Source organism: Nestor notabilis, unplaced genomic scaffold, assembly GCF_000696875.1.
Source record: "Nestor notabilis isolate BGI_N333 unplaced genomic scaffold, ASM69687v1 scaffold17881, whole genome shotgun sequence".
NCBI classification, from domain to species: domain Eukaryota; kingdom Metazoa; phylum Chordata; class Aves; order Psittaciformes; family Psittacidae; genus Nestor; species Nestor notabilis.
Window position 1 is genome coordinate 1,935 of NW_009914445.1, and position 20,837 is coordinate 22,771.

Here is a 20,837-nt window from a genome sequence, read left to right on the forward strand (position 1 = left end):
CACCGGCGTGGTGTCCCTGGACTGTGGGACACGAGCCCTTCTCCAACCAGCAGCGGGTAAATCCTCTGGGAGGGACAGAGCCATCCCTTCCTCACCCCATGGGAGCCAGCCCCTTGTCCCGGCCCACCCCACCGGGTGCATAACCCAGTGGTAATTCACTGACATGATTAATCACGAGGAGATTTGTAAAGCAATATTGCAATTTCATTTCATGTTAATATAATGAGAAATGGAACCTGCTGATTGTGGCTGCTGATTGCAGTATTCCCAGGGAGAAAACATCACACGCTTTATCTGCGCCTTGCTCATTAAAGGAAAACTCATTACAAAGCACAGAGCACGCTGGGCTTAGCCACAACATGAACAGGGTGGGAAAGCCAAACTTCCCACCTGGCACCTCCCTGGCTTGGGGCAGGTTGTGCAGCCCCATTAACCACACTGGGGGCAGGAAAGCTGCTTTGGTGGCCACAAACTGGGGAGCGCAGAGCTCCAGGAAGGACACCGCCATTCCCATGCTCCCAAGGCAGGAGCTGCAGCCCAGAGAACCCCCCAAAGCCAGCAGTGGTGGGGATGGTCCCTGGAGCCACCGTCCCCAGCAGCCCAGGATGCACGTCAGCTCCCGGGTCCCTTGGATACTCCCATTAACTTGTTCCCAAAGAGCTCAGAGCAGATTATTTCTGCCAGTTTTCAGCCTTCCCCATTACAAGGCAGCTCTAAAGCACCCCAGGGCTCGGCTCCACTTCCTTGGGGATTTCTGTGCAGGATTCAGGACAAACAGCCCCTGTGAAGGCAGTTTGAAAATCCATCCCCCATCCCTGGCAGTGTTCAAGGCCAGGTTGGACACAGGGGCTGGGAGCAACCTGCTCTAGTGGAAGGTGGCCCTGCCCGTGGCAGGGGTTGGAGCTGGAGGAGCTTTAAGGTCCCTTCCAGCACAAACCGGGCTGGGATTCGATGATTAGGCCAGAAAATACTCCCAGTGCTTTTGGTGGCTGGTGACTCAGCCTGTGCCTTAGCCCCAGGAGCTGGCTGCAGCCCCGGGTGGGTGCTGTGGTCAGGACAGAACACCCACCACACCCCCCCGTATGGCCTGGCACTTACTTGTAGAAAGCCTGGTTTTCTATCCCACACTTCCAGAGGTGTTTGCAGGCTTCTGGTGTTGGGGCAAAATATGTGAGAACGATTTTCTTTTCCTAAAGGAGAAAGACAGGGAGTCAGTGGGGAACAAGCGAGCAGTGCCCATGGGGCAGGACGCTGGAGTGTGGATGGAGCTGGAGCAGTGGAGCTGGAGAGCAGCATGGACATGGGCAAATCCTCCTCCAGAGCCGCTCAGGACATGGGCAGATGTTGGAGCATCACCCGGCACCCAGAGCAGCACCTCACGAGGGGTGGGCAGATGCACGCACTGGTGACCTGCCACCCACCTCTATGGGTCACCCCCGTTTTGGATATCCAGAAACAGTTTTACAAGCCCCAGGCTCGTGTGGAGCCAAGTGCAGCCCGAGCTGCTCGGGCTGGCTCCGTTAACCAGGGGTAGTGGTAACGAATGACTCCAACAACCCTGAACGCAGCCCGTGTGCTGGCACAGAACCCAGGGTCTGCAGGCTCTGATGTCCAGAGCAAGGCACCCAAAGCACAAAGGTAACCCCAACACTGCCACCAACCCGCAGCCCCTGTCCCATCCCCACACCGCCAAGTGCAGGGCTGAAGCCTGCCCGCTCCATGGAGAACCCGCTGAGGTAAGACCCGGCTGCGCTCGGGATTCCCACGGGAAGCAGAAGCACTCACCTCTTTCTGACTTACGTATAAATAGAAAGTCTTCCCTTCGAATTTCATTTTGGTCACCTCATTCCTGAAAGGACAAGGACAGGCAGGTGAGGGGCTGCACGGAGCCCACCACAGCCCGGGCACGGCACAGGGGCTGCAGGTCTGGTGCTTTGGGGGTGGCAGCAGAGCAGCTTCAGGAGCCTGTTTCCCATCCCTGAGAGGAGCCCGGGCTCAGGAACCAGCAGCTGCTGGAAAAGGGGCATCCTGGAGTCAGCAGGGACCGGCTTGGTGGCAATGCCGGCTGCGAGGGACACCCCAGCCAACATCTGAGATGCAGCAAAGACTGAGGAACAACAGAACCTGGTTCAGAGGGGCTGGGGGGGACTTAGGGGACTCCGCCAAATGCAGACCATGCAGTTTAATGCAGAAAATAGGAAGTCTGGGCCAACAAAGCAAATGGAGAGAGCGCACTGCTCGCACAGGAGAGCCGCGCTGCGCCCTGACCGGGACCAGGCTGTGGCATCACTTGTTTTCTCCCCTGCTTGTGAGCAGCGGGTGTGCAAGCTCCCGGGTGTGCTGCTGCACGTGTGTGCAGGGCACGGGACGGGGTTTTCAGCTGCTGCAGCATCAATCTCCTCCATGTCCTCTGGTGTACCCAGTCCCAGCTCAGACATGGGCACCGGGTGCACTCACCACTGTCCATTATGGGCCCAGCACCCTACACCTGGGGAAGGCAGCTGTAGCTGGGATGATCTATGTGTCCCGTCTGTGGGAGCTCACCCGAGCACCCCTCGAACACCCCGGGGTGCTGGGGGGCTCTCATGGCCCTGCCCCGCAGCACCACACACGTCTCACACCGGAGCGAGCAGGAGCGAGCACTGTGGGTGACGCCGGGTGGGAACTCACCATTTGATGAAGTGAACTCTCTTGTTTCCCTGCAGAACAACAAAGCCAAAGGGAGTGAAGGCCAGAAACGCTGCGTTCCCCGACACGTCCTGGAAGACAACAGCCATTTCTCATCAGAATGGGTCCAGGCAGGGCTGGACGGGGCTCGGCTGCCCCCACAGCCCCCTCACCACTCATCACAGCAGGAAACAGTCAAACCCCGCTAGCTGTGACTGCCCCAGAGCCCTGCAGGGCCATTGCTGCTGGGTGGCGCCGAGACTGCTGAAACCCAGTAATCAGTGTCATGTACGGAACAAGGCAGCAGTTTGAGTTGATCACAACATCCATACTGCAGGGAAGTGCTCACCGACTGCCTGGAGCGTGGTACACACAGACCCTCAGGATTCTAACAGTGTTATGAACCTGCTGTGGATGATCAGTGATTGTTGGATGCACCCTGACTCTTCTTTGGCCAGCAGACACTCGGGTGGGGTTTGAAGGGTGCTGAGCAGAAGGGAAGGTGCACACCAGGCTTGGGATTTCTGGTGCGTTGGGCAGGAAAAGCAGGTAAAGGAGTTTTACAGGGGAGGCTGCAGAAGAGCAATGTTCATGTCTGTGATGTTTTCTCTGGGGAAAGCATGGCAGGATCTCCCCAGCTGAGGGTACAAGCCTCCCGCTCTGCTCTCACTTCTGCCTTCCCTGGATTAATCCAGAGGTGAGACATCTCTGCCATTTGCTTCCCACCCCAGGATGCCGGGAGCAGGTACTCTGCTGGCGCAGTGCAGGAAGCCAGTGGTGTTCTAAGATCTTCTGAATCTGAGCAGAGAACAATCTGGTTTTAAATTCAGGTTAGATCAGAAATCCATCTTGATCTGCCAAGGGTGAATGGCCAAAAGCAGAGCGCCCTGAACCTCCAGCCACCACCCTGCACAAGGCAAGATGTAAACCCCCAAACCCATCGTGTCTGAGATGCAGCAGCCCTGTCCTGCAGGAGGTTTTCTGTTCAGCTTTGCAGAAACCACCTTTGCTGGGGGACAATATGGGGACACGGGGGCTTGATAAGGGCTGGGATGTTAAATGGGGCACAGGGAAACAGGAGCAAAGCCCACACTGCATCGCTCCCAGAGCACCATGGCCCAACACAGCCGTCAGCGCAGGAGAGCTGCACCAGCACCATGACCCAGCTCCTCCAGCCTGGAAAATCCTCTCTGGCAATCACAGGCTGCTGGTAAACGGGACACTGCTCCCCAGGCCAGGTATATTTGCCACAATTGTGTATTTATGAGGCCTAATTCAGTTCAAAGCCACAAGGGACCACAGAGCAGAGCCTTTAGAGTAACATTCTCTGCCTGCTCTGCATCCTACATCCACCTGCATGCGATGGGATTATAAGAGACCAGAGAGATCCACATGCAGTGACATCTGCAGTCAATAAAAAGCATTTCAGACAGCAAACTGGATTACTGGCCGGGGAGGAGCAGGGTGATAGACTGTCTCTGGCAGATTAACGCTTGCTGGTTTCTCAGACACATTACTGACCTCGCTACTGCCTCCAAATGACAGGCTTCAGCAGATGATGATCAGCCGCTGTCTTTCATAGCTGTCTGCATATAAAAACACTTCCTTACAGCTTCCCTAAAAACCCTCTGGAAGGATTCTGGAGCACTCACATCTCTGCACCTCCCTGCACAGATGCCTGTTTGGGGCTGGTTTTTAAGGCTGGAGACGGTTTAAAACAGGCCAAGCGCTGCACTGGGACCAGATTGTTACTGGAGTGAGAAATCCAGCCTGAGCAACAGTATTAGGAAAAGTGTTTTACCTTGCAAGGGTGGGGATCAACCCCGTAGGTCTCCAGAGTCTGGGCTTTCCTGAGAAAATTCAGCTCTGAAATAGCTGGTGTCTGCCCGCTACAGGAGGGAAAAACAGGGAAAAGAAGAACACTCCATTGGAGACATGGATATGACAGTCAGCCCTCAGCTACGGGGTTGCTGTTAATGACAAGAGGCATCAGTCATGGCATGTTCCCACCACATTCCTCAGCACAATCAGCAGGAGGAGCCCAGCACTGGAACCCAGCCTCCTGCAGTTTCATCCTGCAGGATACACGCTGAGCCCAGCGCTGGGACGGACCCAGGCTGAGGGCATCTGCAAAGGGAGGGTTGAATGTCCTGTACAGACATTTCTTCATGGGAGGAAAGGGGAGTTTGCTGGGCAGCAGCAGCACTAAGGGCATGGGTTGGCTGGGTTTCTGGGAGGTTAATCCCACCTCGACCTGCTTCCCCCACGCCGCTCTGCTCTCCAGGTTTGCCTTTACCAGCGCTGCCAGGAGCACTGCAGGCTCTCAGCTGGACCTGACACACGGGAGCAGTGAGTGCTCATCGCATGGCACCACTGGGATACAACTCAGCCAAGCACCCATAATCCTGCAGCAGCCCCCAGCCGTACCTCAGCTCGGACTTGTGGATCTCTGCAATTTTCCTCTCCAGCTTCTCCGAGTGTTTGGGGAAGAACTGGAACTTGGAGCTGTAGCCTTCTGGGTGCTTTCCTGGGTCATAGTCCCCAATCTCGGCTGGTAGGAGACAGAGCTGGTCAGGAACAGCAGCACAGCCCAGAGCACAGCAAGCACCCCCATCCAACCTGGCCACGCTTCCCATCAGAGGAGGGATCATTTGATTCCCCCCCTCTGCTGTGCTCTGGGGACCCCCCCCTGCAGCCCTGACCCAGCTCTGGGGAACAGCACAAGAGGGACGTGGAGCTGCTGGAGCGAGGCCAGAGGAGGCCCCGGAGCTGCTGCGAGGGCTGGAGCAGCTCTGCTCTGGAGCCAGGCTGAGAGAGCTGGGCTGGGGCAGCTGGAGAAGAGAAGGCTCCTCAAGGGGACACCTTAGAGCAGCTCCAGTGCCTAAAGGGGCTCCAGGAGACCTGGAGAGGGGCTTTGGACAAGGGATGTAGGGACAGGACAAGGGGAATGGCTTGAACCTGCCAGAGGGGACACTGAGACGAGATCTGAGGCAGTTCTTCCCCATGAGGGAACAACTCAAACCATTCCCTGATTCTATGAAATGCCCGAGACAAGCAGCTCAGCCCCGCTCCCTCCTCAGCAGGGGCTGACGCACCCCGCTCCCTGTGCCAGCATCCTGTGCCGCAGTCACTGCTGGTGTTGCTCTGTGTAGTTTGTGTCTCCTGCCGGGACTTTCAGCAATCCATGAAATGAAAGGACCTTGCTCTCATTTAATTCCCTCCTGTCTCAGGTCCTAAGTGAAGTGGAGACATTAATTTTAATGTGTCCAGCTCAAAGCACTAAAAGGGGGAAGAACACCAGCCCTGTGGGATAACTCCAAAATGCTCTGGAGCTGAGATCTGTGGGGTTTGAGTGCCAGGGTGCATCTACCCAACTCATCCTGGGGACATGACCACAGGGACCAGGGGACTGCAGAGAGGGGCACCAGCATCAAGCCAAGCACCCTTGGGTGGGGAAGCCTGCACTGTATCACAGTGCTAATGGCACATCAAGGTGCTTCTCCACCACACCAGCACCTCCCAGCTCTCCCGAACAGCCTGACAGCCCCTCGCTGTGCACTGGGTGTTGCACTGGCCACCTCCGTGCTGTCAGGATGGCTCTGGGAGCATCCAGCAGTGCCGGGCTGTGGGGGAGACCCCCTCCAGCCAGCCCTGCGCGACACAAGCACGGCCTTGAAGCATGAGCCCTGTGCTGGCGGGATGACATTTGTATTCTAGGTGCAATGATCTGTTGTAAGTGAAATAATGTAATCAGTGCTCAGCATGAAAAGCAAATTTATCTTGTCATAAAGCATTACCTTGAAGGATATAGGCGGCCAACAAAGCAGCATCCGAAGTCTTGCAGAGGAGACGGCCGTGGTAGAGATCCCTTTTGATCTGCAGGAAGACTAAGTACCTGAGGACAGAGAGATAGTCCATTTATTAAACAAAGTTTAAACTACCTAAACAGGCAATTTAATGTGGAATATCTGCCTCAAGACACTAACTAATGTGGAATAGCTGCCACTGCACTAACGTTCTCTCCAAGCAGTCCATTTATAAGACATTACACTTGCTAGGGGTGAACAAGTGCTAATTACCAGGCAGCTCCTGGGTCAGGGCTGGTGCTGGGGCTACATCTGCACATCCCAACCCTGCTCCTGCCCACAGGGACATGGTGCCTGCTCTGGGACTGGCACCCGGCCCGAGGGTTGGTGGAGATCTGCACGAGCACGGCCATGGCAGAGCTGCTGGCACCAAGAGCTGTCACCAGGGGCTGGGGTGCCCGGGGATGATGCTCTGGAGGGCTCTGGTGGTCCTGAGCCCACCCGCCACCGCTGTACTTCCCAGCCCTGCATCCCTGCCCTTGCTGCTGCTCAGCTTCCCATAAGGTGATTTTGTCCTTTCCAAGTTTGTGTCCTTCCAGGCCTGTGCACACACACCCTCTTCCCTCTCCGTGCTCACCGATGAGCAACACTCCATCATCTCCAGTGAGCTGCCTCTTATCTCTGTGCACCAAAGCCCAGTGAAAGATAAACTGAGTTGGAAAATTACACATTTGAATAAATTTAAACCTCAGTAACAGTCTGGGCTGAGTCGTGTGGCAGCGCGTTGTGGAAGGACCTTTTGATGGCAAAACCTAAGTCAGAGAGTGAAGGAGCTCAGAAGTGTGTGCAGATAACCAGCCTTGCACTCTGCAGTGCCTCAGTCATGCTTCATTTCCCAAATCCCTATTTATGACAAGATAAACTCCTAATTTTCACAGATAAAATATATTAAAGAGAAACTCAGATATTAAAGTGGACTCAGTGCACTGGAAAGTGAATTTTAAGCCCAGGTGTAAGCCAGGCACACCTCGACCTGCAGCAAGCAGGGGCAGCCCACCCACATGGGGGGCCCATTGGGACCATCAGACCCAGACCCCGTCACAGACCTCACAGAAACCATACAAATCAAATGGGTTTAATTCTCCCATTAATGGCCCCTGCAATCCCGTTCCTTCAAACAGGGAATGTCTGGACATCTGAGCTGGTTTTACAAACAAAACTATTCTGCAGGTGCCAAACAGGTTTCCCAAAGCCTTGTCTATGCCTTGGAAATACTCCCTGGAAAGGCGAGCTTCCCAGAGCAGCGCTGGGCTGTGGGATGAGGCTGCCTTGGATGAGAACATTAAAGATGGGAGTTATTTCTTCCCTGCGAAGAACATGGGGTTGGAACTGGAGGAGCTTTAAAGTCCTTTCCAACACAAACCATTCCATGACTCTGTGATTTATGAGCTCCAGTCAGTGAGCTCCAGAGCTGGCTCCATCCCCAGGCAGAGGATGAAGGATTTCCAGGCACACAGGAGGGGAGGACTCACCCTGAGCCTTGCACCAGCTGACCAGGGGCTGAGCAGCCCCCAGCACCACCCCAATGCTCTTGGGGTCCAGCTCCAGCTCCCACCCTGCAACCGTGTAAAGCCCTGACCTGCATTTCAATTCTCTGGGCTGTGCTTGACAAGTGCAGATGTTTGCTAAGCTCTGATTAAAGAAACACAATTAACATACCGCGTGCACAGCTTAATGCCCACGGAGCAGCCGGGGTTACTCGCAGGCACGGCTTTGGCCATTTCACATTTAAATTAAGGCTGCTCAGGGTTGTATTTGCTGGGAGCAAATGTAAAATCTGCAAACTAAGTAAATGCCTCTTAAGCAGAACCAGGAGATGCTTCTGTGTGAAACTATTCCCGGACACTTCTGTGGGTCCCCCAGAACGTGCCTGTATGAACAAAGAGATCAATCCTACCCAAGTAAGCTGGTTGCAGCACAAGTGCTGGCAGCAGCAGAGAGACTGGCACTCGGGACGTGAGGCCACTTTTAAAGAGGCCAGCAAATGGGCACAGGGCTCTTTACAAATGCTTTCCTCCTGATCTGCATCTCCCCTCTGAGGTCAGACCCAAACAGGAACTTTCTCAGGCTTCCAAACAGCATCTTAAGGGGCTCTTCAGTTTTGGGGTTTGGGTCCTTGTGTGAAACACAAGAACTGCTGTGATTTCTCTGCGAGAGCTCTTCACATCCTTCCTTCTGGCAGGAAGAGCAGCATGAAGAACCCCTAAAGACAGGAACCTGAGACGAGTGCTGCCACCTTTCTGCATCGCAGTTTGTCACCTGCTCCTCCCGCAGCATCCATGCCCCTTCTGGAAAGGGATGTGGATCATTACTTCCAGGGGATGTCAAGGGAACTGGAGACACTCAGACCCTTCCTGACAGACCTCTCACACATGGTGACGCCGTGATGTGCTCAGGCAGTGGCACTAACAGCTGATTCATAGAATCCCAGGTGGGAAAGGACCTCGAGGACCATCTGGTCCAACCTTTCTATGTACAGCACGACCCAGCACCTTGTCCAGCTGAACCTTAACAGTGTCCAGTGCTGGGGAGTCACCACTTCCCTGGGGAGATTCTTCCAGTGGATGGTTGTTCTTACTGGGGAACATTTTCCTCTGGTGTCCAGTCAGAATCTCCCCAGGAATAACTTGGCCCATCACCCCTTGACTTTTCCATGCGATTCACAAGTGCCAAGAGCATTAGCAGAAGCAGAAAATGGACTCTCACAGGAGAATTGTTGCTCCTGCTTGAACCCACCTTCCTGGCTTCCCTGAACGGAACAGGGGTGGGGAGTGCCACACTCCCACCAAAGCTGGGACAACCCAGGAACGTTCAGGTTTGTTTGGGAATGTAAATAGCTGCTGCTCTCCCTGGACTACAAAACTAAGCTGAGAGCGTGGTCCTGCCTTGGCCAAACCTTCACTGCCCCAGTGCCGAACGGTGCAGGGCTGGCTGGTCCCACCATGCCAGGACCACCAGGCCCCCCTCCTTACCTGGTGATCTCCTCCTTCAGAGCCGCGGGATCCGTGGGGTAGAACTTGACACGGAAGCACATGGTGAAGGGAGGCTGGGCTGCAGCAAGAACAGTGGCACCACGATCACCAGATGCAGGGCTCATCCTCCCCATCCTCCCCAATAACCCCGCTCCAGGGGATGCTTGGATACTGCCAGGGTCTCCCATGCCCTCCCCGCTGCCCTCAAACACACCGGGCTGCCCTGGGTAAGGAGGGATGGACGGGCATGGGGCCATTCCTGGCTGCAGTGACCCCTGTGTGTCCGGGGTGTCTGCACAACAATACTCACCCCTCATCTGCTTCACAACCGACTTGGTAAATTCCAGCCAGTGCTGAAAGGCAAAGGAAGGTAATTAAAGAAATTCAGTTACAAACACTCTCAGTTAATAACATTGACCTTTGAGGCACCAGCGCCAAGAGCTGTGTGAGCATCCCGCAGGGTCCTGCCGCGGGCACTCGGCTCCAAGCACTCACACGTCTTGTTTCCCTCCCCATTACCCAGTGTTTGGCTCCTCGGCACAAAGCCATTGCCTGGCCTAACCTGGGTGTTAAAGCGTGACTCCGTGCTAGAAATAGTCCTGCAAAGCCTGTGTCAGGAGACCTGCCCCTTCGCCTTTGCAGTGGCATCAGATCCTCTCACTTTGCAAACATAAGATGCTTCCACGCCTCGCACAGCGACCCAAGAGCCATGTGAGTTCTCCCGGCTCACACATCCTGATGCTGAGGAAACATCAGTGGAGCCTAAACCAAGTCTTATTGCAGCCGTTTGCCTCCTGCTCCAGTTTCCATCTGCAGCAGCAAGGACAAGCCTCAGTTGCAAGAACTCCCATGGCCCAGCCCGAGCTCTCACCCTTTGCTTGTCAGGGTCCACAAACCGGATGCCAAAGTAGTCCTTCTCCAGCAGGTTCAGGTGGTGGCAGAGAAGGTCGAACAGGTACTGGCCCTTGGCATCTCTCTGCAGGACAAAAACTCATTTATGAAGGGGCAGGAGGAGGGTGGAACCGAGGAGCTGGCTGGTGAAGACTCATTTCAGCAGCTCTATAACTGCAGCCTGCACTTTGTGACTACATGAAGCACTATTTAACAGGCAGGGACATTTGACACATCGCACCAAGCCCTGGGAAAGGGTTAATTCCAGGCCCATGGAGTTCCCTCAGTGCATGGTTGGTGTCTGTGGAGTGATTATTTGATCAGATAATGCACATATTAAATGTATTTGTCAGGAAACAGAAATTCGTGTTATCTGAAGGAGGCACCGTCACCTGTCAGGAGCAGCCTTTGATCTGCAGAGATGCAGAGCTGTGAAGCAGGTCCCCCATCGAGCGGAAGGTAGAACAGGGCTCCTGTCACCAGGATCTACCTCTTCTCCCTCTCTGGCGCAGGCAAGGGGGTTTCCTCGGGGGTACGTCACCTGGTTTAAGCTTTTCAGCAATAATAAGAGCAAACAGGGACAGGACAAAGGGAATGGCTTTAACCAGCCAGAGGGGAGATTGAGATGAGCTCTGAGGCAGAAGCTCTTCCCTGTGAGGGTGCTGAGGCGCTGGCACAGGGTGCCCAGAGAAGCTGTGGCTGCCCCATCCCTGGCAGTGTTCAAGGGCAGGTTGGACACAGGGGCTTGGAGCAACCTGCTCTAGTGGAAGGTGTCCCTGCCCGTGGCGGGGGTTGGAGCTGGAGGAGCTTTAAGGTCCCTTCAACCCAAACCATTCCGTGATTCTCTGCCCTTGCAGCCTGGCAGTGAAAGGCTCCCTGAACCTTGCCAGGCTCAGCCCAAAGTAGAACATTACTGGACTTTTGGACCCTGCTGTTGAAATGCAGCGGAGCAGCCAAAAACCTGCTGGCAGAGCCTGTGGCTGGGGCTGGCCACGGGCTGGGCTCCGCAGTGAACCCCGGCCTGGCTCAGCTCAGCTCAGCTCACCCTGATTTATTACAAGGTTTTAAGCCACTCTCCTGGTTGTGGAACTGGAGACTCGAGGCAGCTGCTCTGGGCATAGAGGGGGTGAAGCAGCAGGACTGGGTTGGGAGCAGTGCCATGAGAGCGTGCACCGAGGCAGCGCAGCGTGGCTGGGAGATGGGCTGGAGCTGTGCAGGCAGCATCCTGCCAAACCCACCCCGGTTTGGGGAGATGCTGAGCCCATAAACAGAGCTCCCTACAGGCAGCAAGTGCTGCCAGACACCAGGAACATCGCGCGGGCAGCACTGAGCTGAAGTGTCAGGCATCACCTCAGCCTGCTCTGCTCTCTGCAGCCCTGGCTTTTCTCCCCCGGCCAGAGAGCAAAGCCCACCCCTCACCTTGTGATGCCCCAATTCACGCAGCACTGGGAAAAATGAACCATCCCCATTCCCACATTAAGATATTGAAACTCGTATTCCAGCTGCACCAGCCGCAGCCTGCCCTGCATGCTGGCCTCACTTAATGCTGATCAGCTGCAATTTTGCAGCCCTGTAGCTGGTGAAAGGGTGCAGCAGCCCCGTGATGCTGTGATGCACTGTGGCCATGCAGGACGGGTACAGCCACGTCCAGGCTGCCCCATGCTCAGGAATGGTGGTGATGTCCCACAGAGACCACCCTGCAGAGGAGCAAGATGCTGGGGGATGAGGAACAAAGCACCTTCAGGATGCTGCTAGCCGGGCTCGAGGCACACGGCGGTCACCGGCACCCCCGGCTGCTGCTCAGGAAATGAGGCCGCTCATTTATGAGCCTGAATATGAATTTAGGTGCTGAACTTGGAAAACAGTGGCCTAGATTGTGCTTTATTAATAGGCTAATGGAGTGTCTGCATGGATCATCCATCGCTGTCAAACACGGCCGCTGCTGGGCGCAGGCTGCGTGCCCAGCTCAGGTACAAGGGCATGGAATGGGAAGGAATAATGAAACCTGCCAGAATCCAAATACCTCTTCCTGAGTTAGAGCAAATTATCATTCTTTCATTAAATAATACTCATTTTTCAAAGAGGACTGAAGCAGCAACACAGAGCTTGAGGAGAGAGAAACTGCAGCAGCATCTTGTGAGCAGGAGAGCAAAAACCCCAGCCTTGCTTGCCTGTCAGGCACAAAATAACCTTCCAGATCAGATCTTACGTGCAATAGAGGAAGACTGGACGTCTTCCTGCATTATAGAGAAGTAGTAATAAATACTGTTGCTTCCTTCCCCTAGTGAAGATTGCTTCAGAGGCTGAACACTTGACACAGCGCAGAGGTTAAAGCAACCGACCACAAAACGGGATTCGTAGTTGCATAAAGACACACTCCTACATTATCCCAATTAGCCCTGAAGGGCTGCGGGGGCCGGCGCAGCTGCTGCAGCACGTGCCCTGCTCCAGCAGTGGCGGCACATCTGGCTGCAGCAGTGGGGACCCTGCGTGCTGCAGGCAGTGCAGGCAGATGCAGGCACAGGCATGTTGCCCACGGCTCCAGCCTGCTCTGGCTCCCCAGGCTTTCACACTTGGGAAGGTTTGTTACAGGGAACAGCCATAGAAAACCCAGAGGAAGCTGCAGAAGCAAGAACCCTTCCAGCCACAAGAGAAGAGCCCACATCGTGCCCTCCTTGCCTGAGGGATTTGCTCATGGCTCTTCTCCCAGGCTTTCACACTTGGGAAGGTTTGTTACAGGGAACAGCCATAGAAAACCCAGAGGAAGCTGCAGAAGCAAGAACCCTTCCAGCCACAAGAGAAGAGCCCACATCGTGCCCTCCTTGCCTGAGGGATTTGCTCATGGCTCTTCTCCCTTTCCCACATACTGCTTCCCTCTGCAGTTTTAACCGAGAGAAATCCCAGCAAAGGACAAATCAGACACACACACCCCCTCCCGAAGTCCAACAGAATGTGGTGAAAGTGCAAAACCACAAACAGCATTACAGGGGAAAGGCTTTCTCTTTGATCTCTCTAACTTGAATTAAACACTCTAAATTAATCATTATGAGTATGTCTTTCAGGAAATTATCTGAGCTGTCTTTACAAATCACGACTTAAAAGAGCTCTCTATTGCATAATAACAGCTTAAATATGCCATGTTTTGATCTTTATATGTTCTTATAAAATAACACTTCTGTCTGTCTTAAGATTTTTGAGTTTTTAGGTCAGCCTTCCAGGGCACAGCAGTCGAATGGAGGGACTGTCACCAGCTGCCCCATTCACCATCCCCGCCTATGCACATGGGGAATGCCATGTGCCAAGCCAACACACACCACCCGGAGTTATTTGCTGCCCAATATTAACACCTGCAAATGGCTTTTTTCTGTTCTTAAACTTCTTGAGGAGCTGCGGATGTGTCACACCATGTCCAGACACATCCGGGCGCTGCCGGGTGGTGTGTTGCTGTTATTAACATCACTTGTGCAGGGGAGCCGGGCAATGAGGCCCGTTCCCGGCAGAGGCTGTGCCAGGAGCTGCGGTGCTGCGGGTGCTGCTCCCAGCGCAGAGCTGCAGCGGGTAACACAGGCCCTCATGAGGGACTGCGCTGGAGTCCTGGCTCCTCACAGTCCCTGCCTTTGCCTTTGGTGTTGAATGAGCTGAAGCTGTGCTGCTGCTCGCAGGAGGCTGCGCCATGGCACAGCAGCAGATCTGCAACCCTGACTTATCAGCGATGGTTCCTGCAGCCACGTCCTGCATTGCCCAAAGCACAAGTGAAACCAGAATGGTTTCAGCACTGCGGGGCAGTGACACACCACAGCCACCCAGCCCCAGGCACATGAAGCTGCTTTTGAGCCCATCTCTACCAGTGGGTGCTAGCCAGAGAATGGGGGCTCCCTCCTGCCACCCTGAGGCTCCCATCCATGGAGGCTACAAACCCCGGCGAGGGGGATTGTGCGTGGGAAGCAGGAGCTGTGCTGGCTCCAGGAATCCATCACTACCCACACTGCTCCTCTACAAACCACTCCAGAGCCATCCGGCCCCAACATCTTTACGAGGTACCTAAGGAGCATTAACACATCAGCAGCAGCTTAATAGAGAGATTTACTGCTCTCTGCTCGGGGAGGAGACGGGTTCATCAGTGGCCTCAGGAACGAGCTCTTCCAGGGAGTTTTATGATCCCTTTTTACATGGGGACAGAAAAACAGCGCTGTGCTGATGGCAGGGAGATCCTGCTGGGATTTTCCAGTGGCAAACACACTCATCCCGTGCCTCTGAACCTGCCTGTGCCCAGGACAGTACTGGGAGGCCTGAGCACCACTGCTGCCAAACCTGCCACCTCCATGACCAGTGCCAGACCAGCAAAGCCAGTTCCCAGGATGAGCCTGAGCACAACCAGCCCCGTCACCAGCCTGGCCCCTTCCCACCACCAGCCCTACCACAACGTTGGTATTTCTGGAGCTGAAATGATGAGTTACCCCACAATGGTTCCACGGAGCATCCACAGCATTTACCCAAGAAACAGCAGCACTTGGAAGCGTCTCCTTCCTGCACTGCTCAGTTTGGAAATCTCATCATGGGTCTGGCCATTCCTCCTGCTTCCCGAGCTTAGGAGGAGATTATTTCTGAAAATAAACTGTCAAAAAAGTCTTTTTTAGAAAGTGAAGTTTAAGCTTAAGTCTCTTTAGCAGCAACATCTGAATTGGGGGAGATCAAAGACCCACCGACTCCAGTGTCAATGTGAAGAGATTTCCACCAGCAGTTTGACTGCAATGATGCGCTTTAAATGCTTCATTTTCAGCATTCAGCACGGCACTGGATGAGCTGGGATTTATTATCCCTCACACAAAGTTCCTGTGCACTTTGCAGGCAGCACGAGTCCCGACTGACAGCTCAGCCCTCAGCCAGCGCCTCATCCGAGCCGTGGTGCACTGAAGAAATGGGCACAATGTGCCTGAGAACATTCATTTCCAGACAGGAACAAGCAGCTCTGGAGTCTGCGCGTGCATCTGGAGCAGAGCACAGCCTGCAGGGCTCTGATGGGGTGTGTTACCTGCAGCTCTTGCAGCTCCTGCCCTGTCCCCGCAGCCCCTCTCCCTGTCCCCTGCTCCACTGCCACAGAAAGAAGCGTTATTATTATCATCCACTCTTTTTGTGTATTATTATTGGCTATTTTGATGTACTGTTGGTATTTGCTGCTATTGCACCAGCTGATGCACTTGCTCCAGGTAAGCAGGGCACCAGACCCTGCCATGGCGAAGAGGGGAGCAGGTCCCTCAGCCTGCCCAGGACACCTCCTACTTGAACACATGGAGAACATGGACAGCAGCGGGAGCTCAGCACAAGGCTGCTGTGCTCGAGGGTGCTGCAGGCTTAAACTCCTCTTCCCAGAAATCACAGCACCAAGGAGACGGAGTCACAAAAGCCCGTAGGAAGATGCTCTTGGAGCCATTGGAGTTGAGGAGCGTGCCTACAGACCAGTCCCAGGGATGGTCCCCTGGGTTCTGAGAAGTCCCCGCAGGCAATGAGCCCTGCGCACGAGCAGTCCAGTGCAGCAGGAGGAGACCGATGAGCACAGGCACGTTTCCAGTCCTGAGCCCCAGGGCTGGTGTCCAGGGGCCGCAGTGACTGGGAAGGGATGGATGTACGAGGATGAAAGGGAAGGATGCATCTCAGGGATACGCCATGGATGGATCCAAAGGCAGCACCGGGGAAAAGGAGGATAAAAGGCCATGGAGAACCAGGGAGGAGTTGGGACAGGGACACTCAGACCCTGAGCACCTCCAGCCCCCAGCAGCGAGGTGCTGGGGATGTGCTGCTATCCAGACCTTACCAAGCCCACCCTGCCCTTGGCCACTGCTGTTTTCACGTGCCAAACATAGGGGTCTCCATGAAACACACACAAAAAGCCCTCCCAGCAAAGGCGGTAACAGCAGCAGAGTTGCCTGATGAGCAAAGGGCAGCTGCAAGCAGGAAGTGTGAAACACAGAACAGTGCCCTAACAGCCTCAGTTCCTCCTGTTCCACCACACACTGTGGCCACTAGAGCCCACATCACCTTTCCCATAGGAAGAGACTCAGAGTAAGGAAAAGGGGTTTTACATAACACTAAAAGTAATCCTGCTGTATTTATAGCATATGCATTTCAGTATTAATTCCCTGTTAGCTGTAATCCTTCCTCCTCGCTGACACAGTGATTTCTGTCTTCAAGACTTCTCTGGGGAGTTTGCTCCAGAAGTTTATAAAGCTTCTGAGAAGGAAAGTTCCTAATGAAGTGGCTCTGGAAGCCTTAACCTCCAGATTATCAATGCCTTGTTTGAATCCACAAGCAAGTTTTTAAACCCCTTGAGACATGCTGGCGTACGCAAAAGGGCCTCCACAGCTCTCCATCACCGAGTTTCAGCTGCTGTTTCTGCTTATGTCCCCATTTAGGAAAAAGCCCACTGTGGGACAGCAGGTTTAGCACATTTTAAATCCTTTAATAGTCACAGAACCCCAGACTGGTTTGTGTTGGAAGGGACCTTAAAGCTCCTCCAGCGCCAACCCCTGCCCTGGGCAGGGACACCTTCCACTAGAGCAGGATGCTCCAAGCTCCTGTGTCCAACCTGGCCTTGAACACTGCCAGGGATGGGGCAGCCACAGGTTCTCTGGGCACCCTGTGCCAGCGCCTCAGCACCCTCCCAGGGAAGAGCTTCTGCTTCAGAGCTCATCTCAATCTCCCCTCTGGCAGGTTAAAGCCCCTTGTCCTGCCCTGCCCTGCTCGTGGCAGGAGGTTGGAACTGGATGAGCTTCACAGTCCCTCCAAACACAAAGCAGTCTGTGATTCTCTGGCTCTACGCTCTGACTCCAGTGCCTGTGGAAGGAGCTCTGCACTTTGTGGTCAATGCTATTGCACACACAGCTAATGAAAAATAAAACAAAACAAGCAAGAGAATGAAAACCTGAAAGCAGAACCTGGCACCTCCGGTTTTCTTGGCAGTTTTCCTGCTGGAAACTCGCTTCTCTCCCAGCAACTGAATGCACCAAAAAGCTCATGGGAGAAAAGTATAAATGGCTCATCAAAAATTTACCTCTCCTGAAAGCCCAGGGAGGCGCTGCAGGAACACGGGGTGAGCATTGCTCTAACTCCTAGGGAAGCCCCAGCCCAGCTCCCGAACCAGCCACCAGCTCTATGGGCTTCAAACCAGGGCCAAAGTAAAGCAACAAAAAATGAGGGAAAGCCTGCATCCATACACTAGGTGGAAGTTCCAACCCTGTCCGGGATCAAAACCCACAGCGGGTTCAAACACAATTAATATGTAAATCTCCCCGAACTGCACCTCAAGAATAGAGAGAGCTCTTTGGGCAAGGGAGGATGAGCACAAGCCTTGTGATTAAGGCAAAACAGATCTTATTTGTGCGACAGAAATGACCATATGTGAGTCCTTTAGGGAGGCTGTAATCAGTCCGATTAACATGATAATGAACTCTGATTTACCCAGCGACGGGAAGATCTTTGTCCTCGGAGACATTGTGTTGCTCGCTGAATATTAACAAGGGCGACTCGTTGTTTTTCACAACCAGGGATGTCACTTGCCTGTTAATCCTCCCCACAGGTGATTTCCCAGGGGAAGGGAGGAGGGTGAGAGCCGTTTGAAGGTGCGAACAACCCGCAGTAACGGGGCAGACGGGGGCGGGGGGAACTTCCCAATATAAATCTGATACCACCTTCAGCAGAAAGTGGGACACAGACACAAGCACCGCGGGGTGTAAATGTCCACAACGACCATGCTATCACCAATAACACCCTGGAATAAACCTTAGATAACATGCAGGGCGCTGCAGAGTACCTGCAATCTCCTCTAGAGTCCATCCTTGATGAGAACAGCTTCTTAAGGGTCTGGAAAAGCATAAACTGGGAGAAAAAGCTGCTGTGAGCCCCCTTTTCCAGAAAGGTGACCCAGGGTGGCTGTGCCGGTGTCCGCCTGCTGCAGGATGCTGCAGGCACTGGGGAAGCAGCACCAGAAGCTGCAGTCACAGCCATGCAGCTGCCTGTTCCCTTCTCCCCTTCCCAATCCTGGGATGCTGTGCTCAGTGAGCTCAGCTCGGGGGATATCCCAGTGGGCAGAAGCAACACGCTCAGCCTGTGCCCTGCTGACAGCATCCTCCTCACTACCACCAAGGATGGCTTGGCCAGAGGCATTCCAAGAAGCTCACACAGCTACTGCCAGGAAGCACCGGGATATAAAAAGACAAAGTGGAGCGACCACCGGAAGGGGAATCTGCCCCGAGCATCACCTCCGATGGGCTGAGGGCCACATTCCCACGGGGATGCAGCTGTATGGCTGCCAGCAAGGGCAGGCACCACCAGCTGCACAAAGCGATACCTCCCCAAGAGAAGGGGTACCCGCACAGGTCCCTGTTCCCCTTGAGCCATGGCCAAGAGATGTGGGCAGGGGCTCAGGTGAAAGCAGCAGTGCAGGCAGGGGCACAGGCAGGGAGGGCAGCATGGTCTCTGCCACATCTCCCTGTCTGTCAGCCCTGGGCCGGGCAGGATGCATGGAGACAGCAGGCATGTCTGATCACAGCTCTGCTCCTCCACTAAACGCTCTACAAGCTTGTTGAGCAGCTGGGAGTCGACTTCAGAGCGCAGCAAAGAGCCTTGTTTTATTCATCACAAGTCTGAGATAAAAAACACGCTCAGCTGAGAACCGTCTTTTAATAGTGCCTGTGGCTTGCCCAGGACCACCGCCTGCTGCCTCCGCTCACAGAGCCCGGCCGGCCACCTGGCAGCCGCAGTGGTGGCGACAGGCAACAGGTCCAGTCTCAGCTCCCTGCGCACCCAAAGTGCTGCCTCACACCAGCCCAGCACCGATGGGGAATCAGCAGTGCTGACTTGGCACTGAAGATGCCATACAGGACTTCTGCCACCAGCAGCTCATGGACCAGAGCGAGGTCCAGCACTGCTGCATGCTGCATGTGTGTCCATCCCAGTCATACCCCACATGTACTAGCACCACCTGCTCCACTGCAGGGTCTAGGGCTGGAGCCCCAGCTCAGCACTCAGCTTTGGCCATGGGCAGGGCTTCATCTGCACCGAGGACTTGGAAAACAACCAACCAAAGCCCCGCTTTGCTTCCCAGGTCACCCAGAGCCGGCTTGCTTTCCCCCCCCTCTCTAAGCAGATTTTTCTCTCTTTATTAAGGTTTTTAGGCTGACCTGGAACAGCAGAACGGCTCCGAGGTCGTTCTCCTGCACTTGACACACAGACCCTGCAAACCCACCAATTCTTTCCACATTTCAAGTTGCAGTAGCTCAGGTCCACACCAAGTGCTTTCAGCAGGTTGTGGGTTTCAGGGAAGGGAGGAAAATCTGCTTTAGCTGACGAGGTTTTATTTCTGAAGGCTGGCGGGTGTAATATCAGGAACAAGCACTCGAAGTGATATATTTGTCATCTCAGCAAGGCCTTTACTTTGCCTGTGGGTTTAATGTCTCAAAATACATATTCATTTAAATGCAAATGTCTGGTTTCACCTGGGACTCAACAAAAGCTTTTCCCTGAAACGAATGGACCTTTCACACTGACTCTCCATCTCTCCCTTCCTTCTGCAAACCAAAGCCTCTGAAGACAACCTGGACTTTTGACCTTGACACTTCTCCTTGGTGAGCTGCAGCCCTTAATTGCCAACCCCTTCCCACTTTCCCAGCCCAGAGCCAGGCAGAGTCCTGGAGAAAGGTGCTCTGGGATAACAGATCTCTGCAGAAAAATGCTCCCTGGAATATGCACTTGGAAGGGTGGGAGCAGTTGATCTGCTCCCTGTCCCTGTGCTGGGGAGGGCCCTGCTCTGGTGACCAGCTCCAGGCACCAGGGTCTGCACGACACCACCCTGCAGAACGTCCTTGCTCCCCACAGCCCCCCCAGCCCGGCACAGCCAGGCCCCTGCTTGAGCAGCGTGCGCAGCACACTGCCCCGGGGGGACACTGATGGGCTGGACACAAACCTCTCGTGGCAATGGGGCTTTGCTCAGCTCAGTTGTAAAGAAAAGCCCCACAGGGCCCCTCTTGTCACAGCCAGATGCCAGAGTCACACTCGACCTTTTCAGATGAACCCAAGAGGGCGAGAAGGCTTCTCCTGGTGACGTTGTATGGGGCTGGAGATGCAGGCTGACATCTTCCCTGCAGACACCCGCAGAACGCAGCGCGCTGGCATTTGGCAGAAGACACAGCAGGGAACTCGAGGCTCTTCTGAGCTCAGAGCGGGTCCCTGGCAGGAGATGCTGCACCCCCTTCTCCATCCCCATCACCCCACTGCACCCAGGGCACCCACACACAAGAGGCATCGCAGGGAGCAACGCGCAGCCCAGCCTAGACCCCAGCTGGGGAGAAGTGTAATCAGCTCCTGCACAGACGTGGGCAGAGATAAGGAGTTTGTTTGCTGTCTAAAGCTCTGGGTTTAGGCAGGGTCCGCAGCCAACATCTGCAGG

General features: G+C 54.5%; 1 protein-coding gene across 1 annotated transcript in view; it reads right to left on the bottom strand.

Moving 5' to 3' along the window:
* Positions 1–10,487, bottom strand: part of FRMD5 (FERM domain containing 5) — a gene marked incomplete at its 3' end in the record, with an annotated part of 11,870 nt that extends 1,383 nt beyond the window's left edge. Inside the window, exons 1-9 of the mRNA XM_010023669.1 lie at positions 10,377–10,487; positions 9,816–9,858; positions 9,506–9,584; positions 6,465–6,562; positions 5,095–5,218; positions 4,469–4,556; positions 2,671–2,759; positions 1,786–1,849; positions 1,099–1,190 (exon numbers count right to left, since the gene is read on the bottom strand). Coding sequence (XP_010021971.1) covers positions 1,099–1,190; positions 1,786–1,849; positions 2,671–2,759; positions 4,469–4,556; positions 5,095–5,218; positions 6,465–6,562; positions 9,506–9,584; positions 9,816–9,822 — 641 coding nt within the window. The remainder of the gene's footprint in view (positions 1–1,098; positions 1,191–1,785; positions 1,850–2,670; positions 2,760–4,468; positions 4,557–5,094; positions 5,219–6,464; positions 6,563–9,505; positions 9,585–9,815; positions 9,859–10,376) is intronic.
* Between the last annotated feature and the right edge of the window lie 10,350 nt (positions 10,488–20,837).